Source organism: Malania oleifera, chromosome 7 (genome assembly GCF_029873635.1).
Source record: "Malania oleifera isolate guangnan ecotype guangnan chromosome 7, ASM2987363v1, whole genome shotgun sequence".
Classification (NCBI taxonomy): Eukaryota; Viridiplantae; Streptophyta; class Magnoliopsida; order Santalales; family Ximeniaceae; genus Malania; species Malania oleifera.
In genome coordinates this window covers 101499875-101517185 of record NC_080423.1, presented here as the reverse complement: position 1 = coordinate 101517185, position 17311 = coordinate 101499875, and the positions used below count along the sequence as shown (strand labels likewise).

Sequence of the window (17311 nt, the reverse complement as noted above, 5' to 3'; positions counted from 1 at the left end):
AATCAAAATTTGATGATTGAAATAGGAACAAATAGCAAATAAGTCACTTCAAATATGATATTAATCATTCAATTCAAAAATTATTTTATCTTTTAAATCATGTTGCAAACCAGAGCGAATTAAATGGATCAAGGAACAATGAGTAAAGGGTTAGGGCAAGAGAAAGGAGAAGAAGGAGAAAATAAGGGAGAGAACTGCCAGCTAGAGAAGAGACTCGCCTATTTAGTTAAAACATTTTTTTTATGACTCAAACACTCCTCACACATTTAAACACAAAATGACTTATATAAACCTGTCAACACTTTAACACTCCCACTCAAGTGGGAGGTGCAGAGATATCACCTTTTCCAACTTGTTTCAACAACTAGACAAGGCAGGTTTAACACACTTTCGTTGTTAAAAGTTATCTGATTTCCTGCTATAGGTGTCATTTATCGTTAATTTATTTCTCCAAGAGCAATAGGGCTGCATGGGCTGGAGGTTTTTAAGGCTTGAAGTGCATTGTTGGCCCAAAAATCTTAAGCTTTTAGTAAATTTGTAATCTAATGGTTTGACCTGAATAAGCCTTCAAAGTTCAAATAGGCGTTGTAAAAGCCTGATATACATTGTTGGCCCACAACCTAAGAGCTTAATCTTTTACGTAAAGTGGTAATCTAACATGATATTGGAGCTAGTTACCAGGAGATCCTAAGTTCTAGTCTTGTAGCCTGCTTTTATTATGTTGTGTTTAAAAATTATTGTATTCCATGTGATGGGTGTTATTTCTCGTCTGTTTATCTCTCCATGTACCGTCGAGTTGCACATATGAGGGAGTGTTAAAGCTTGATATACATTGTTGGTCCACACCCCGACAGCTTAAGCTTTTAGATAAAGCGGTAATTTGACACAGGCTACATCTGACTAATTATTTATTGCAACTGAATTGTCTAAATTAGTTAACTAATTAAGTGAACTGGTCACATGAGGATCTAACAACTCTAACCAAATTATACATATTCTCATTTTCCGAAATCAATAAGAGGGAAAACTCATAAATCACTTTTACATTTTTACCCCTTATGAAAAATAAAAATGACAAAAAGTTGTGGTTACTGAAAATTCCAATACAACCAAACAAAAAACTATCTCACAGTCCACACAAGGCATCCAGTACCCTCTATGGCCATCTTCTTTGGCAAAAGTACACTAGCTTCTTCTTCTTTCTTCAACAAATCTTTCACTATGCATTGCTTCTTATAACCTTTTGTGGCTTATTGAAGTTATAATTAGTTTTTCTATTCACTTGTCCGACAAAAATATTATGCCACCTGTTCTCACTCATATGAAGACCCAGACAACATCTAGTACTAGCTTAAAATGAAGCCTAAAAGTAGGAAGAAGCAGGGGTAAGGAATGTTTGAAGGAGGAAGCACAAAGGACGAAAAAATAGACATCACCAAAGGATGGAAATGTTACACTACCAAGACTAGAGCTTGACATAATCCCAAATCTCCTTGCATGCATCAAGATGCATTCATGCCCATGCCATCTGAGGTTCCATCAAGCTCCACTAGGGAAACAATCAATGCATCTTTCTGAATCAATAATTCTTTCATTCTATTGTCACTTGGCTCGGATTAAAAACAAGTGTTCAAATTTACATAAGCCTATCAAACCACCTAGATCACTAGAACAAATTACAAACACATAATGGACAAGACAAACAACCAGAAATAATCAAAACATGCAGCACAACACCGTTCCAACCCCAATGGACTCATTTACCAATAACAAACAGCTTAGGTGGTCCAACAACCATTCCCAGAGTTCCACGCATGAAAAAGTAAAAAAGGTGGGATCCTTGAACAAAATCCATGATCATAAACTCTAATATGGTTTAAAGAGGTATTCATATGATATAGGAGCAGTCCAGGCCAAAAACATGGTTAAATGAAGCCTCATGTGCCAGCACATGGGGTTGGCACTGCTAGGCTTCAATAAGTGCATGAGAGCACGAGCCAGTCTAATGATGGAGTTTTAGGGTTGAACAGATCGGTGGTGTCTGTGTGTGGGTATGAGATTGGTTTTGCAAAAACCATAGGGATTTCAAGGTTTCTGAGCTGGCAGTGGCATCTAGAAATTTTTCAACGACTGTAGTGTTCTCCAGTGATTGCTGGAGTTGTTTTAGGTCTTCAGTGGTGTGGATAACCCTTGTACAAAGGCAGACATGCCTAGGGCTATGAGATTTAGGGTTTGGTTGGGTGGTGGTTGCGGCACTTAGGGTTTAGGTCGAATCGTGCTTTGATACCATGTTAAAGTGCAGGGAGAATTGGAAGACCGTATTAAACCCATAGGTCTCTCCCTCTAATTATAATATATACCAAGTACATGACAATGACCACAATAGCCTCACTAACCATGTTAAAGTACTGGGAGAATTGGAAGACCTTATTACAATGATAGGTCTCTGTTAACGGAGATAATTCAGGCAATTAGGATGTAAATAATGGGCTGTAAATAATGCTGAGTAAGCTGTAAATAATGCTGAAAATCTGGCAGCATTTAAGTGCTGAAAATCAGACAATTAGGCTGCAAATAATGCTGACTAGGCAGTAAATAATGCTGAAAATCTGGCAGTATTTAAGTGCTGAAAATCAGGCAACAACTACGTAAATCTCTTCTATATAATGAAAGCAAACCTGATGGAAAGGGCAATCAGACCAAAATTAACATGGTATCAGAGCCCCTCTTCTCATTCCGTCGTTTTGGTCTTAATCACTGGGTGCCATTCTCATTGCTGTTTATTTTTTCTCTCGGGTTCAGCAAGTTCTTTCTTGCTTTTCGAAGGCATCGGCCTTCTCTGTGTTGTCCACATTGGTGATTTTGAGTTTTGTTTGGGGCTGCCGGAATTTTTTTTTATTTGCGCACACTGTCCTTTGTTGTGGGCTACTCATCTTGGTGTTTTTCTCGTGGTGGCTGCGCATTTTTGTAGCTGTCGGCAGTTTCTGTGGTGATCAGCACCTTCAACTCCTCCTGGTGTGATTGACGAAGGTGTTGTGTTTCTTCCTCTGCTGCATCATTTTTCACACAGGGCAGGTATTTCTAGTTAGGCTTCTGTGTTTGATCTGGGCCTTCCATGTTTGATCCGGGTTTTTTATTTCTGCTGGGCTTTTGTAATCTGGTTGTGTCTGTGGACCTCTTATTATTTGGATTTGGACCTGATTTGAGTTAGGCTTGCCGTTTATTTGGTTGACTTCTTGGGCTTATTTTTCTTTTGTGTCTTTCATCATGTCTATTGAAAAGACTACTGTTCGATTTACCGGAAAGAATTTCTCTACGTGGGAATTCCAATTTAAAATGTTCTTGAAAGGGAACAAATTATCAAATCATATTGATAGTTCTGCTCAAGCTCCCAGTAATGAAAAGGGATTTGCACAATGGGAGGTCAAGGATGCTAAGGTGATCTCTTGGCTGTTGGGGACGAATGAGTCTTACATTGTGACCAATCTTCGTTGTTTTACTACGGCTCAGGCTATGTGGGATTATCTCCATCGTATTTACGACCAAGATCACAGTGCTCGGAAGTTCCAATTGGAGTTGGAAATTAGTAATTGCAGTCAAGGTAATTTACCTATTGAACAATTTTATTCTGGTTTTATTAATCTTTGGAGCGAGTATTCTGTGATTGTTCATGCTAAGGTTCCCCCTACGGCACTCGCAGCTCTTCAAGCGGTTCATGTTGAGAGTCAACGCAATCAGTTTTTTATGAAACTTCAACCTGAATTTGGGCCTGTTCGAACCAGTTTATTGAACCGTGATCTAGTTCCTTATTTGGATATTTGTTTGGGAGATTTATTGTGTGAAGAACAAAGGTTATCCACTCAGATGGGTATGACTTCTGAGAAGGTATTTTCTTGAGGCTATGAATGTAGCATATGCAGCACAAGGGAGAGGGAGGAACAAGTTGCAGTGTTTCAGTTGCAAGGACTTTGGTCATATTGCTCGTGATTGTCCTAAGAAAGTTTGTAACTACTACAAGAAAGAAAGCCATATCATCAAACAGTGTCGAGTGCGACCTCAAAATCGCCAATCCCAAGCTTTTCAGGCTTCTGTTCAGTCCTCTTCTTATTCTTCTGCACCACCCACTATAAGCTCTGACACGTCTGTTGTCACACCAGTAGTGGTCCAATAGATGATTGTGTCTGCTTTTACGGCCTTAGGCCTACAAGCCATGGCTACTGACTCAACTTCTTGGATTGTTGATTCGAGCGCTTCTAATCGTATGATTGGTAGTATGACGGGTCTCCATGGTGTTCGTAAGTATAGAGGCACGCAAAATATTCAGATAGCTGATGGCAGTACTCTTCCAATTACTGTTGTTGGTAATTTGGGCTCTTTATTTCGTGATGTTTTTGTCTCTCTTGGCTTGTCTACCAATTTGATTTTTGTTGGACAATTGTTAGATAAAAACTGTGATGCTCATTTTTCTCATAGTCATTGTCTTGTGCAGGATCACATGTCGGGGACAGTGATTGCAAAGAGGTCTAAAGTGGGACATTTATTCCCTTAACAGTTTTCTATTCCTAATGTTGTATCTCTTGCCTGTACGGCTATTGCCAATAATAATGAAGTTTGGCATAAGAAATTGAGTCATCCTAATTATGTTGTCTTGGCTCATCTTATGAAACATGGTTTTTTGGGCAATAAAGATTACTTTTCTTCTTCTCCTATATCTTTTGATTGTGCTACTTATCGTCTTGGTAAAAGTAAAACTTTAACTTTTCCTAAACATGGTAGTCGTGCTTCTAATTGCTTTAAGATTGTGCATACTGATGTTTAGGGTGTGAGTCCTGTTATTTCTCATGGTCAATATCATTATTTTGTGACGTTTATTGATGATTATAGTCGATTCACTTCGATATATTTTCTCCACTCTAAAGCTGACGTGTTTTCTGTCTTTTAAAAATTTGTTGCGTTTGTTAAGACTCAATTCAATACTTGTATCAAAAATTTACGCGCCAACTCAAGAGGGGAGTACATGTCTCATTCTTTTCAAACTTTTCTTCATCAAAAGGGTATCATTTAGCGTTCTTGTCCTTATACCCCTCAACAAAATGGAGTCTCTGAGCATAAGAATCGCCATCTCTTAGATGTCGTTCCTACTTTGGTGATTGATTCTTCTGTACCTTCTAAGTTCTGGGTAGAGGCTTTATCTACTGCAGTCTATTGTATCAATCATTTTCCTACTGCCACTCTAAATTATGATTCTCCCTATTTTCGATTATTTGGCATATCTCCTGAGTATCAATCCTTTCATACTTTTGGGTATGTTTGTTTTGTTCATCTACCACCTGTTGAGTGTCACAAGCTTGCTGCCCAATCTGTCACGTGTGCTTTTATGGGATATAGCTCTACTCAGAAAGGATTTGTTTGTTATGATGCTCATGCAAACAAATTATGGATCTCTCGGAATGTGATTTTCTTCGAAAATAAATATTTCTTTCAGTCCAGGTTATTTCTAATATTCCTATTAGTCTTCTTCCCGCTTTTGATGATGTGTCTTCTTCTATTGAGCGATTTAAAACAGTGGTGTATCATCGACATCCTCCTTCTTCAACACCCCTTCCAAACATTGATCCATCATCTGACTATGCGATTCCTCGGCGCTCCACGCGGGTTACACATCCACCGAATAGGTATGGTTTTCCTCATACCTCACTTAGTGCCAGTCTCAACACTATTTCTGTTCCTCACTCATATACCCAGGCAGCCACCCCCAAGCATGTTGGCAGCAGGCCATGCAAGAAGAAATCCAAGCTCTTCAAGATAATCATGCTTGGGATCTTGTTACTTGTCCCTCTGGTGTCAAACCTATTGGTTGTAAATGGGCGTACTCAGTCAAGTTTCGGTCTGATGGGTCACTAGACAGATATAAAGCCCGTCTCTTGGCTCTTGGGAATCGGCAGGAGTATGGTATTGATTATGAAGACACCTTTGCCCCTGTTGCCAAAATGACTATTGTGCGGATTATCTTGGTACTTGCTATATCGCAAGGGTGGTCTCTCCGGTATATGGATGTGAAGAATGCTTTTCTACATGGGGATTTGAAGGAAGAAATCTACATGTCTCCACCTCCCAGCATGTTTTTTACACCTTCCATAGAGGTTTGTCGGCTACGCCGATCCTTGTACGGACTGAAACAGGCTCCGCCTGCATGGTTTGATAAATTTCGCTATACCCTACTTTTTTTTCATTTTACTCAAAGTCAGTTTGATTCTTCTCTTTTTCTTCACAAGACTTTTGGAGGAATTGTATTGCTTCTGGTATATGTTGATGACATTGATATTACTGGCTCTAAAACTAAGTTAATTAAGCAAATTCAACAGCATCTCAAGGCCTCTTTTCACATGAAAGATCTTGGTCTCCTGCAATACTTTCTTGGCCTTGAGGTGCAACTTACTTTGACTGGTATGTTTTTACAGCAGCTTAGATACACACAGGAAGTGATTTCATTGGCTGGTCAGTAATTCTCTTCTTACTATCTTGGAGGAAAATCTTAAGCTTTATCAAGAGGAAGGCGAGTTTCTATCAGATCCATCCATGTATCAGCAGCTTGTTAGGAGTTTGAACTACTTAACGATTACTCGTCCTGATATTTCTTTTGCTGTGCAACAAGTCAGTCAATTTATGCAGGCTCCCCAACATCTTCATTTAGCCATTATCCGCCGTATTATCCGATATCTGAAGGGCACCTCTACACGCAGGTTGCTCTTTCCTAAGGAGTCTTCTTTACAGTTGGTGGGGTATAGTGATGCTGATTGGGCCAAGTGTGCGGATACTCGTCGCTCTATTACTGGCTGGTGCATGTTCTTAGGCAATGCACTCATTTCTTGGAAGAGTAAGAAGCAAGACAGAGTTTCCAAGTCCTCCACTGAGTCAGAGTATCGTGCTATGTCTTCCGCATGCTATGAGATCACATGGCTTCGTGGGTTATTGGGTGAACTTGGTTTTTCTCAGCTTCATTCCACTCTTCTTCATTCTGGTAATACCAGTGCTATTCAGATCGCCGCTAATCATGTCTTCCATGAGCATATCGAAGTTGATTGCCATTCCATACTTGAATCCTTTGAAAAACGAGTGATTACTCTTCCTCACATTTCCACTGAATGTCAAACCGCAGACATAATCACTACAGCTCTTTCTCAGCACCGGCATCAGTTCTCGGTTGACAAATTTATGCTTCTTGATTTACCAGCATCAATTTGAGGGGGGATGTTAACGGAGATAATTTAGGCAATTAGGCTGTAAATAATGGGCTGTAAACAATGCTGAAAATCTGACTGCATTTAAGTGCTAAAAATCAGGCAACAACTATGTAAATCTCTTCTATATAATGAAAACAAACCTGATGGAAAGGGCATTCAAATCAAAATTAACCGTCTCTCCTTCTACTTATAATATATACCAAGTACAAGACAATGACCATAATACCCTCACTAACTCATGTTTATAAACACGGCAATAACACATAGCAATAATGCTAAATGACTAAAGTAACCAATAAATCAATGACAACATCCTCAAAACCAAGGTCTTAAATTTAGATTTCGACTCAAATTTCAAAGCTCCAAAAGTACAAAAATTTTGACAAAAATTTTGATTTTGATGTCAATTTCAATTTCGATTTCGATTTGAAAAAAATAATGGAAATTAGTTGTAAAACATGGAATTCTTTGTGAAACTTTAGAAATGGTTAACAAACATAATAATATAAGTTTTAGGACTAATATATTACAAATTAAATACATATATGTTTTGTATGAGGTGGAAAGTTGTAAAATAGTACGAGTAGCAAACATATTTGTAAGATAATGTACATTAAACATATTCAATTAATACAAATGAAATACATATCATTTAAATATTATTTATTATACAAATAATGATAATTTAGACATGAATGGTTAAATAAAATGTTATTGTAAGTTTATTTTTTTCATATAATTTCAAAAGCACCTATAATAATCTTTTGTTTCGATAAAATAAAAAAATAAATTCAAAGAGAAATTTCACTTCACTCCTAAATCTCTCATTTGATGTCTGATGAAATTTCATTGTATAGTTAAAATGTCGACAATTTACGCTAAAATTTTGAGATATCAATAAATTTCGGATGCTTTGTTGAGATTTTGATGTAAAATATGCAAGACGGAAATCGACTGCCATTGAAATTTTGACAATTTCATGAAAATTTAACACCATGCTCAACAACCTGCACTAAGCCCAAAGATATGCCAATTAATGGATCATGTGAACATGTAGCATATGTACAAGAACCTATCTCCAAAGTGTCGGGGGTTAACCCAAAATAAAATTGAAAATAAATTAAAATTGATCAATGTCATATGCACAAAGCAACTAGGCAAGGAGAATAGTCCATCATGGACATTAACCCAAACTCGGCAGGGATTAAATTCACATTATAACATTCAATAGAAAAATTAGATTGCCAGACTATATTCACATGGTTGGTACAAAAAATAGCTGATTTACATGTGACACATAATTTCAAATAGAGGAATCGCAACAAGATTACAGCCTTAATCAAGAACTTACCTGTTACCATTGTACAAAATGTTGAATAATCGACAGAGTATTTCATGTCATAATAAAAGTCACAAGTCGGAATACATTTTGATTTCAAATTAACCTGCCAATAAGTAAATAGCAACATTAATAATACAATATTTTTAAAAAAATTTGCACTAACTGAATGAAATTTTGTTGTGAATCAATTGTAAAAACTCTAATAAATCAACTATTTAGGAATATTAAATTATAGAACTTAAAAAACAAGATTGAAGCATACACTTGGTGCTGTTTGTATTATTTTGAGTTTTGAAACAATGCAATCTAACAAATTATCATTCATCATGTCGGAATAGAAGAGACGCCTTTTGTCATGAGATGCCACATCTTCATTCATTATCTGGAAAGGAAATGGAGCAAATAGTAAGTGCCAAAAATGACCTAGAACAACATGAAATACCCAACAAAATCAATAATGCAAATATTCTTACCGTGTCCTCTGCCCTATAGAGCCACCGAACCCTAAAATAATCTTCATCATCCATTGTTTTAAAAAATTCTAGTATCCTCCCAACATAGTTCTGCCCCCCTTCCTTGCCCTAGAAGACATAAAAATGCATCATGAAACACAACTATTGAGCTCCACATTATTCAAATATATAATATATTCAATTAAAACAATTAAGGGGAAAAGAAAATGGTAGATACAACAGAAGACAACAATGCAAACTGATACTTGAGTTAATGAGGAATCAAGCCAATGGAAATGCACAAAATAAATAAGTTGTAAATTCAAACAGGCAGCCTAAATCATATCAGTAAGAAATAACTTCAGACAGAGACACTGAACTAGATTTTGATAAGATTTTTTAAAAAAATTTTGAAGTGAGGCTAAAGGGAAGCAATGTCATTCCAAAAGTCTTAAATAAGATAAATAACCTACATAGAAGGCTTATAACCAAGCCAAGAAGCTTGAGTCGCTACACAAGAGTTTCACAGACGACTTAATAAAACAATGCAATGTCATGCCCCCACCCAAAAGTCTTCAGTAAGTCAAATAAAATGAAGTAGCAACTTAAAACAGATAGAGCCATTGTACAACATTTTGAAAGATATTTTATTCAAAACAGAATACAAAGTGATGCAATGTCACACCCAGACCCGAAAATTTTGAATGTCAAATAACATGCATAAGTAACTTCACAAGCATAGAAGGTTAAGCTAGAGATTGATAGAGCCCTTTCTTATAGGCAATAGACAGATCTCATCTACATCCTATTTTTTGCTGTGCACTCTAATTCCTTTCAGTAATGATTCACCAGGATCTATCATCCACTTTTCAACCGTGTGAGAATAGAGGTACTGTTCAAAAAATCACATAAAGGCCTACCACATTCCACTACTTGATTATAGCACCACTCCTAGACGCCAGGCAGCAGGATTCTCACCACTTGCTGATGCACTATTGACATCCACTTGCTTCTTGTCTGATTTTAAATTCATATTATCCCACCAGCTTCGACTAAGCTTGGCTCTGAATTGCAGTCTACCGGCATGAATCAGACTACTATGACTCTATCAAGCACAGGAAGAGAAGTGCTGAATAAGTTGAATGAACTGCATAAGTGGCTTAGCAGAAAAGCCTAAAAGCTTATGTTCAAGTTATTCTAAATTATTCTAACAATTCTGCATCAAACATTTTCAGTTTATTGATCCTGGCTGCAACCAATATTTCCATTAAACAGTCTGATTCCTTTGGAGTGAGAAATTTCCAGGATCCATATCCTTTTCAACTATGTAAAAGTTAGAGCACTGTTCACTTGTTCAGCTGAAAGCTTGCCACTAACTGCTCCTTGAACAGTGGGGATTCCCATTGCCTCTTGATATTCACCTGCCATTTCTCAAGTTTCAAGGTCTCAAATGCAAGAGGGTATTAAGAATGTTCTGATGACACTCAAGCCAAATGTATCAAAAACACCATAAACAGTAAGATACATCATGAACTAAAAGGGGCAGAATCAACAGGAACATTCTTCAAGCCAAATCAAGTCACATATACCAAAAACAATGAACTTAGCAAAAGTGTAGCTGTGTAACCTTATATTAAGGCATAAGATTTTTAGTGTGCAATGTGCATCCAAGCTAGACAAAAATTCATGCAACAGTATTTTTGACGTAAAAAATAAAAAATAAATTTTTTATATTTTAAGACTTGCAAATGAAAACACAAGAAAAAAATATTAAGCCTACAAATCTGAGACAAAAAATCACCACAGCTAACCAACTATTGAAAAAAATATATATTTAACAGCGGTAACAAGAAAAGGAATAACAAGAGAGAAGATCTCACCAGTGGCTGAAACTAAAAAGGTGAAGACAACTGCTTGAAAAATGCCCTTTGATGCAGGAAAATTGATGTTGAAGCATCTTTGAGCAATGAGGAATTGAAGAATTCTTCAATCTGCCCAAATAGGAGTTGGGCTGGAAAATGAATATGAAGTTTTGGGTCAACCAAGATTTGATTTTCTATGGCTTCGGCTGCTGTATTCTCGTCTCTGTCGCAGGAAATTTGATGCTACTAATGAAAAATCAATTGAAGAATATTTAAGCAACGAGGGATTGCAAGAATTCTTCAATCTAAATTCAAGATACAAAATCCAAGAATATTGAAGAAACAAGATTTCTCAACCCATAAAATTTTTATTGCTTTTTCCATGATTTTAGGGCTGAAGAAACAAAAATCCTTGAATTTGTTTGGGTCTTTGGGAGAAAAGAAAGGACAAGGAAGGAAGTTCTTAATGTAGGACAGATATTAGAATTTATATATATTGATAGAATTGAGAGAATTAGAAGAAGAAGAAGAAGAAGAAGATAAGAAGAAGAAGAGAAGGAGAAGAAGAGAAGCAGCAGTAGCAAAAGGGAGCCGGAACAAAAAAATAACAGATAGGGGAAAGAACAAAACAGAACAAAGGTGAAAGGCAGAATCAGAAAAAGAAAAACAAAACCAGCGAGAAAAAGAGAGAGAGGCCCCAAGAAACTTAGACACAACCCCAAGAAAGCATCCCACCTATTTAACATGCTAGGAAATTTACTTTTAATAACCTATGCCAAAGAGGGGACTCCCTGACGGGAAACTGCTATAACCATTTACCCAAAGCAATGTTTTTAGACACCAACTCTCCAAGACCCAAACAAACATCCACCTTAGAACTACACACAATCTCCCAACCAAGTGATCATCTCCTTTGCAACACCATACCAAAGGAAAGCTCTCATAATTTTCTCAAGATTACTAGCTATTGTCATAAGAATCTTAAAAATTGACAAATAATAAAGTGGGAAACTAGCCAAACAAGCCTGAATAAGAGTAGGACGTCCCCTAGAGAAAATAACTCACCATTTCACCCATACAAACATTTAGACACCTTTTCCACCACTATATCCTGAAAACCCACCTAGGTTTGCCACACTAGGACCTAAGGAAGACAAGGGTCAACTCAAAATACCACAACTTATTAATAAGGCCAACTTCCTAGATCTACTAGAGCTCAAAGTAATAGTGACAATAACACTCTTCCCTGGTTCAAAAAAAAATCTCCATGATCACCTACGAAAAAAAGTAGTATCATAAGCAAACGGAAGTCAAGACACAACCCTCTCTACCCACTTTCAGCCCTTTCACAAGACCTTGACCAACTGGCATATCCATCATTCTACTCAAGACATCAACTACTAGCACAAACAAGAAAGGAGATAACAGATTCAACACTCCATGTGCTCAAAACCACAATTTAGATTTACCTTTAATAGAACAAAAAAGAAAGAATTAGACTAGCAATTGCTTTTCTAAGAAAAAAAATCAAAAAGTGAGTCTAGAAAGACCAAAAGTTAACCATCAATCCATAACTGATCCTTACCTTTCATATCTCCCAAAACCGAGGGAGAATAATGCAACAAGGCTATCAATTTCGAAATAGAACAAATAACCCAAACAATAAGAATGCCCCCAACTGCCTCCTAAGAAGGTAGATTCTCCCATTGCTTACACCTACCATCCAAAATACTCCTCATTCACCCCCACCAACCTTATATTTTCTTTAGTTTAGTTTCTTGAAGTAACATTATATCAAGAGAATATCTGACCAAAACTTCGCTAATAAATTCCCTCTCCTAATATACCCTAATACCTCTAGCATTCCAACTTATGGTCCTCACATTTTAAATCTCCCCTCACCCCCCACCAACACCCCCCCCCCCTTTCTCCCAAAAAAGAAAAAGTCAATAGAAGAGGCTGCTAAGTAAGTTCATTTTGAACCTTATTTTTCAAATCTGAACATATTTCCTATTACATATTCTAATTGAAAATGAAAACTTCCATTTGTCACCGTAACTTTGCATGATTGCGACAAAACCCTTAGAGAGGTCAATAGGGAAAATAGAGGTGAAGTTAGGTGGTCTAGAACCTATGAAAAAAGAAATTTTCAAAAAGAACCTAATAAGCTAGCCTCTTTTTGGTGCCAAATTTTCTAAACCAACATTCCCTCATTCTCAGGCATCATTTATACTACTTAAGATAAATAAAGATATTACACAGGAATAAATGACAAACAAGCATCAATTAATTTGTTATGAACCCCCCACTCCCTTTCCTAAAAGACAAGGGGAAAAAAACATGAAATAAGCCCCCTTTCCAACCACTTAACACCCTTCCAAAAATAGGATTCCAAACACTCTAGGATTACCCCTCCCATGTAACCAAATTGAGATAAAAAAACCCAATCCTCTAAATTAATAGCACCCAACCCACAATCGCACAAGTTACTACTCAACCCTAATATCCTCCCAAACACTTGCAAAAGAGTAATCACATTTGAAAAATAACCAGATCATCTTTTAAAAAAAAGGCTAGAACTTTCAACAAACTATAAATGAAAAACAACATCCTTAAACCCATCTTAATGCCCTTCATAAATCCCGTATTCACTCCACAACTAATCATCCTACTCAAGACATCAAAGACAAGGAAAAAGAGAGAGATAATGCGGCCAATCTAACAAAAAATTTGTTTCCCAAAAATATGATGACAAAAGCCACTTAAGGCAATCAGCTATTATTTAAAATGTCTCAATAGTGATAAAATGCAAATATACTCTATCAAAATTCCAGTAGAATGTTGATGCATTACATGAAAATATATACATGCAAAAAATATTAACGAAAAAAATACCTTACCTTGACATACACATAATCTCCAAGATTGAAAATGCAATTTTCAATTTCAGCTTGATAATAGTGACACTTTACATTCAAAACCAACTCATCCTCGTCATCATCACTACATGAAAGACAAGTAAACAACACAATATATTGGAAAACATGAAGAGAGAGAAAGAGAGAGAGGGAGAGAGAGAGAGAGAGAGAGAGAGCTTTAATTGAAGAGTATGAGTTGATCACCGACTTAGATGTCAAGCATTTATTTTTACTTTGTCGACCCTGCAGTAAGCAAGACGTTATAAGAGAATGATTAGATGGTCATATTTACCCCCCCAAAAAAAAAGTAATCAAAATTATGCAAGTTACAACTTACGAGAGAAAATCCAGTCTCAATTCACGCAAATGTTGCATTGATAGGTCACTATTTACTAAGGGTGAGTCCCTACCCCCTCTTTGTACAAACTTCTCCTTTTTAATAAGTAAAAGTTGCGTGTAACACCTCTGTAAACAACTCTTAAGAAACTTACTTTGGCCTTTGGGGAAGCTTTAAAAGCTACGGATTTGGAACTTTTAAAGGCTAAAAGTTAGCTTTTTCTCTACCAGCTTATTCTATTCCATGAGTGCCATTACTTCTTTTTTTTCCTAGTATCTGTATCTTATTTACATTTTCCAAAATGAGATATCCATTTTGATCATTTTAAACATTTCAGCCAACTTACAGCATTTTCGTCAAACACTCAAATCTTTCTAACAGTTCTTTTTTCACATCAAAGACACACATTTTTACTACAACCTATGTCACAATCAACTCCTTATCAACACCAGGGACTAAGCTTAAATATGCAGCAAGTAATTTAAGAAGCAATTCAAATGCCAAGTTGGATTTCACTAAAATCTGAAAAAAATTTCATAGAAATCACTACTGAAGAGTCCATCACCATTTTAGCCACTGATCCTATATGTGAGTTCTCAGATTTTGTACCTGTTAAGCCTTTTAATGAGTTGTCACTTTCCACCTATAACAGATTGTTAAGCAACCATAGCTCTAAACCTAACATCTTAAGATATTAGGTTGTGGGCCAACAATGTACAGTAATTCTATCAAAGATATTCAAATATAGATTGGTTCCAAGCTCCTAATTACCTATCCTTTCCCACTATGGGATGAAACATAAAGTGCACTTTTAGTGAAGGACTTGTGAGACATACTGTGTGTTAGCTTGCCTTTTTTATGCCAAAGAAAATGGATCTTAACGGATGCGAATAGATGGTAGCACCATAAATAAGATCACCCTCAAGAATAGGTTTCCGTATGCAAAGAGGCAAAGCTTGCTACATTGGCAGCTCCTAACGGCCACCCCAAGATATAGTTGCACAGTGGTTTCTACAAAATTCAAATTAGGTTAAAGCAAAAAATTGAACTGAAGACCAAGGATAATCTATTGAGTGCCTAGGCATGACCTCCAAATTTTGTCATGCTTTTAGCTTTTCTTTACGGACCATAACACATGTTTGCAACCCATAAGGTAAATTCCTAGTGGGCTATTAATGACATTCTAGCCTGTATTGTGGACTTAAGATGGTGAAGCATCTACAACATCTTCACCATATTAATTTGTTTGCTAACCAAGAAAAAAGCACTTTTTTTTTTGCAAAATTGTGTCCTTTTTCTAGGTTTTGTAGTTTTGGTGCCAAGTCCAACAACTAATCCTAAAAATATTTTTGTGCAAAGGACTATCTTACAGTTTTGCTGTTTTCATAGCCCATATACTTAATCCAAATCATTAGCAGATTTGGAACTATAGGTTACTAAAAGGGCGTCCCCGGGCCATAAGGCTCCCCACTTCGCGAGGGTAAGGGGAGGGTCATCACGGTGTAGGCAACCTTACCCCTACTTTTATGTAAAGAGGTTGTTTCCTTGGACTCGAACCCATGACCAACTGGTCACAAAGGAGCAACCTTACCGTTCATCAAGCTTAATTTACTGGTTGTGGGCCAACAATGTATAATCAAGCTTTAACCATCTCCTGCATGTCCAGTCTTATAGCACATGAAGAGATAGGCATACAATAATAACACCTATAAAAAAGAATGCAACCATATTTTGAATGCCACCACAATAGACGCAACCTATGAGACTAGAACCCAATATGCCTGGTAGATTACCACTTTACCTAAAAGCTTAAGCTAATAGGCTATGGGCCAACAACTATTATGGTAGCCTTCACCATTGAAGATATTTTCCACTACCTTGACAATTCCTTAAACTTACAACATGGCCTGCCTAGCTCCTAGTGGTTATAGAAGAGGGATTTGATGAGCTAAAACTAAGAGAGTACAAGTCAAAATTTGAATAAAACAGGAGTTGGAGGAGACCAAAAAAAACAAAACAAAAAAAAAAAAAAAAAAAAAAACATAGAAGATCAAAACACTAATAAGCCGGGAATGGACACAACCCCTAGCACACTTTGGATCCCACTAGTTGTAGTCTTGTTTTACTACTTCCAAGTTCCAAAACAATATAGTCAACAACATCGCAATACCTATTCCCATTGTTGTAAACCATAGTTCTAGAGAGAGAAGAAAGAGGAGAGAGAAGGAGAAGGAGGAGAGAGAAAATTCTGTTCAAACTCAAGAAAAATCAAGAAAATTGAGAAATCATGAAAAATATAGGAAATTCAGAAAAGAATCAAAGTAAATTGAGGGTAATAATCAAGGTAGTCCATATTCTTTATTTATTCATCGAGGGATTTTAGATAATAATGGAATTCCTCAAAGAAAAAGGTAGAAACTTGCATTTAATTCAATCCCAATAGGAAAGGATTTGTAAGTACATTTGTTTGCTAATTAATATATATATATATATATATATATATATATATATATATAGCAACAGATATGTTCTCTTTGGTTTTCCTACCTGCATACTTTTTCTTAGTAGTTAGGAAATTATTATAGTTGTAAATCTTGCAAGGAAGATTGTTTATCTTCTACAAAACTAAGCGTGAGTGCATCAATTGAATTCCTATTTTGTAAAATAATTGGACCTGCTTGCCATTGTGTGCTGTTAGTGCTTGTGATATTTGAAATTTGAGCAAGTAAGGATTGCGGCGCCCTTCATTACATGATTTATTCTTTATACAGATAGATATAAGATCAATGGGGCAATTGTTTAGAAGTACATTTTGTGCAACAGCCCTTCCTACCTGATAGAAAAGGAACCCATGATCTTGAACGGATCTTACCTAGGATTACAAAACCCCAAGTCTGTCTATGAAAAGCGGATCTAATTGTATTAGTGCCTATAATTGATTTCTTCTATATAATACTAATCAATAGGGCCTCATTGGTAAGTGCTACAAGATCTTGTGCACTAACCTATGGTTATGGACCCGAATTCATTAGTATGAACATTTTATTTTCCAAAAGAAATCCCCTAGTATAAGAAAAAGTGAAAAAGTGCTTTCAATGTTGTGGAATAATAAGCCTTCATATCTTAGTGCATGTAATTAATTTATTCGGATCTATT

General features: G+C 36.4%; 1 protein-coding gene across 3 annotated transcripts in view; it reads right to left on the bottom strand.

Moving 5' to 3' along the window:
* LOC131160260 (DNA (cytosine-5)-methyltransferase CMT2-like) overlaps positions 1–17311 on the bottom strand; it is a 78601-nt gene that overhangs the window by 42257 nt on the left and 19033 nt on the right. For all 3 annotated transcript variants that reach the window (XM_058115717.1, XM_058115719.1, XM_058115718.1), the window contains exons 2-6: positions 14027–14061; positions 13801–13903; positions 9060–9167; positions 8849–8968; positions 8596–8689 (exon numbers count right to left, since the gene is read on the bottom strand). In XM_058115717.1, the coding sequence (XP_057971700.1) occupies positions 8596–8689; positions 8849–8968; positions 9060–9167; positions 13801–13903; positions 14027–14061 (460 nt within the window). The remainder of the gene's footprint in view (positions 1–8595; positions 8690–8848; positions 8969–9059; positions 9168–13800; positions 13904–14026; positions 14062–17311) is intronic.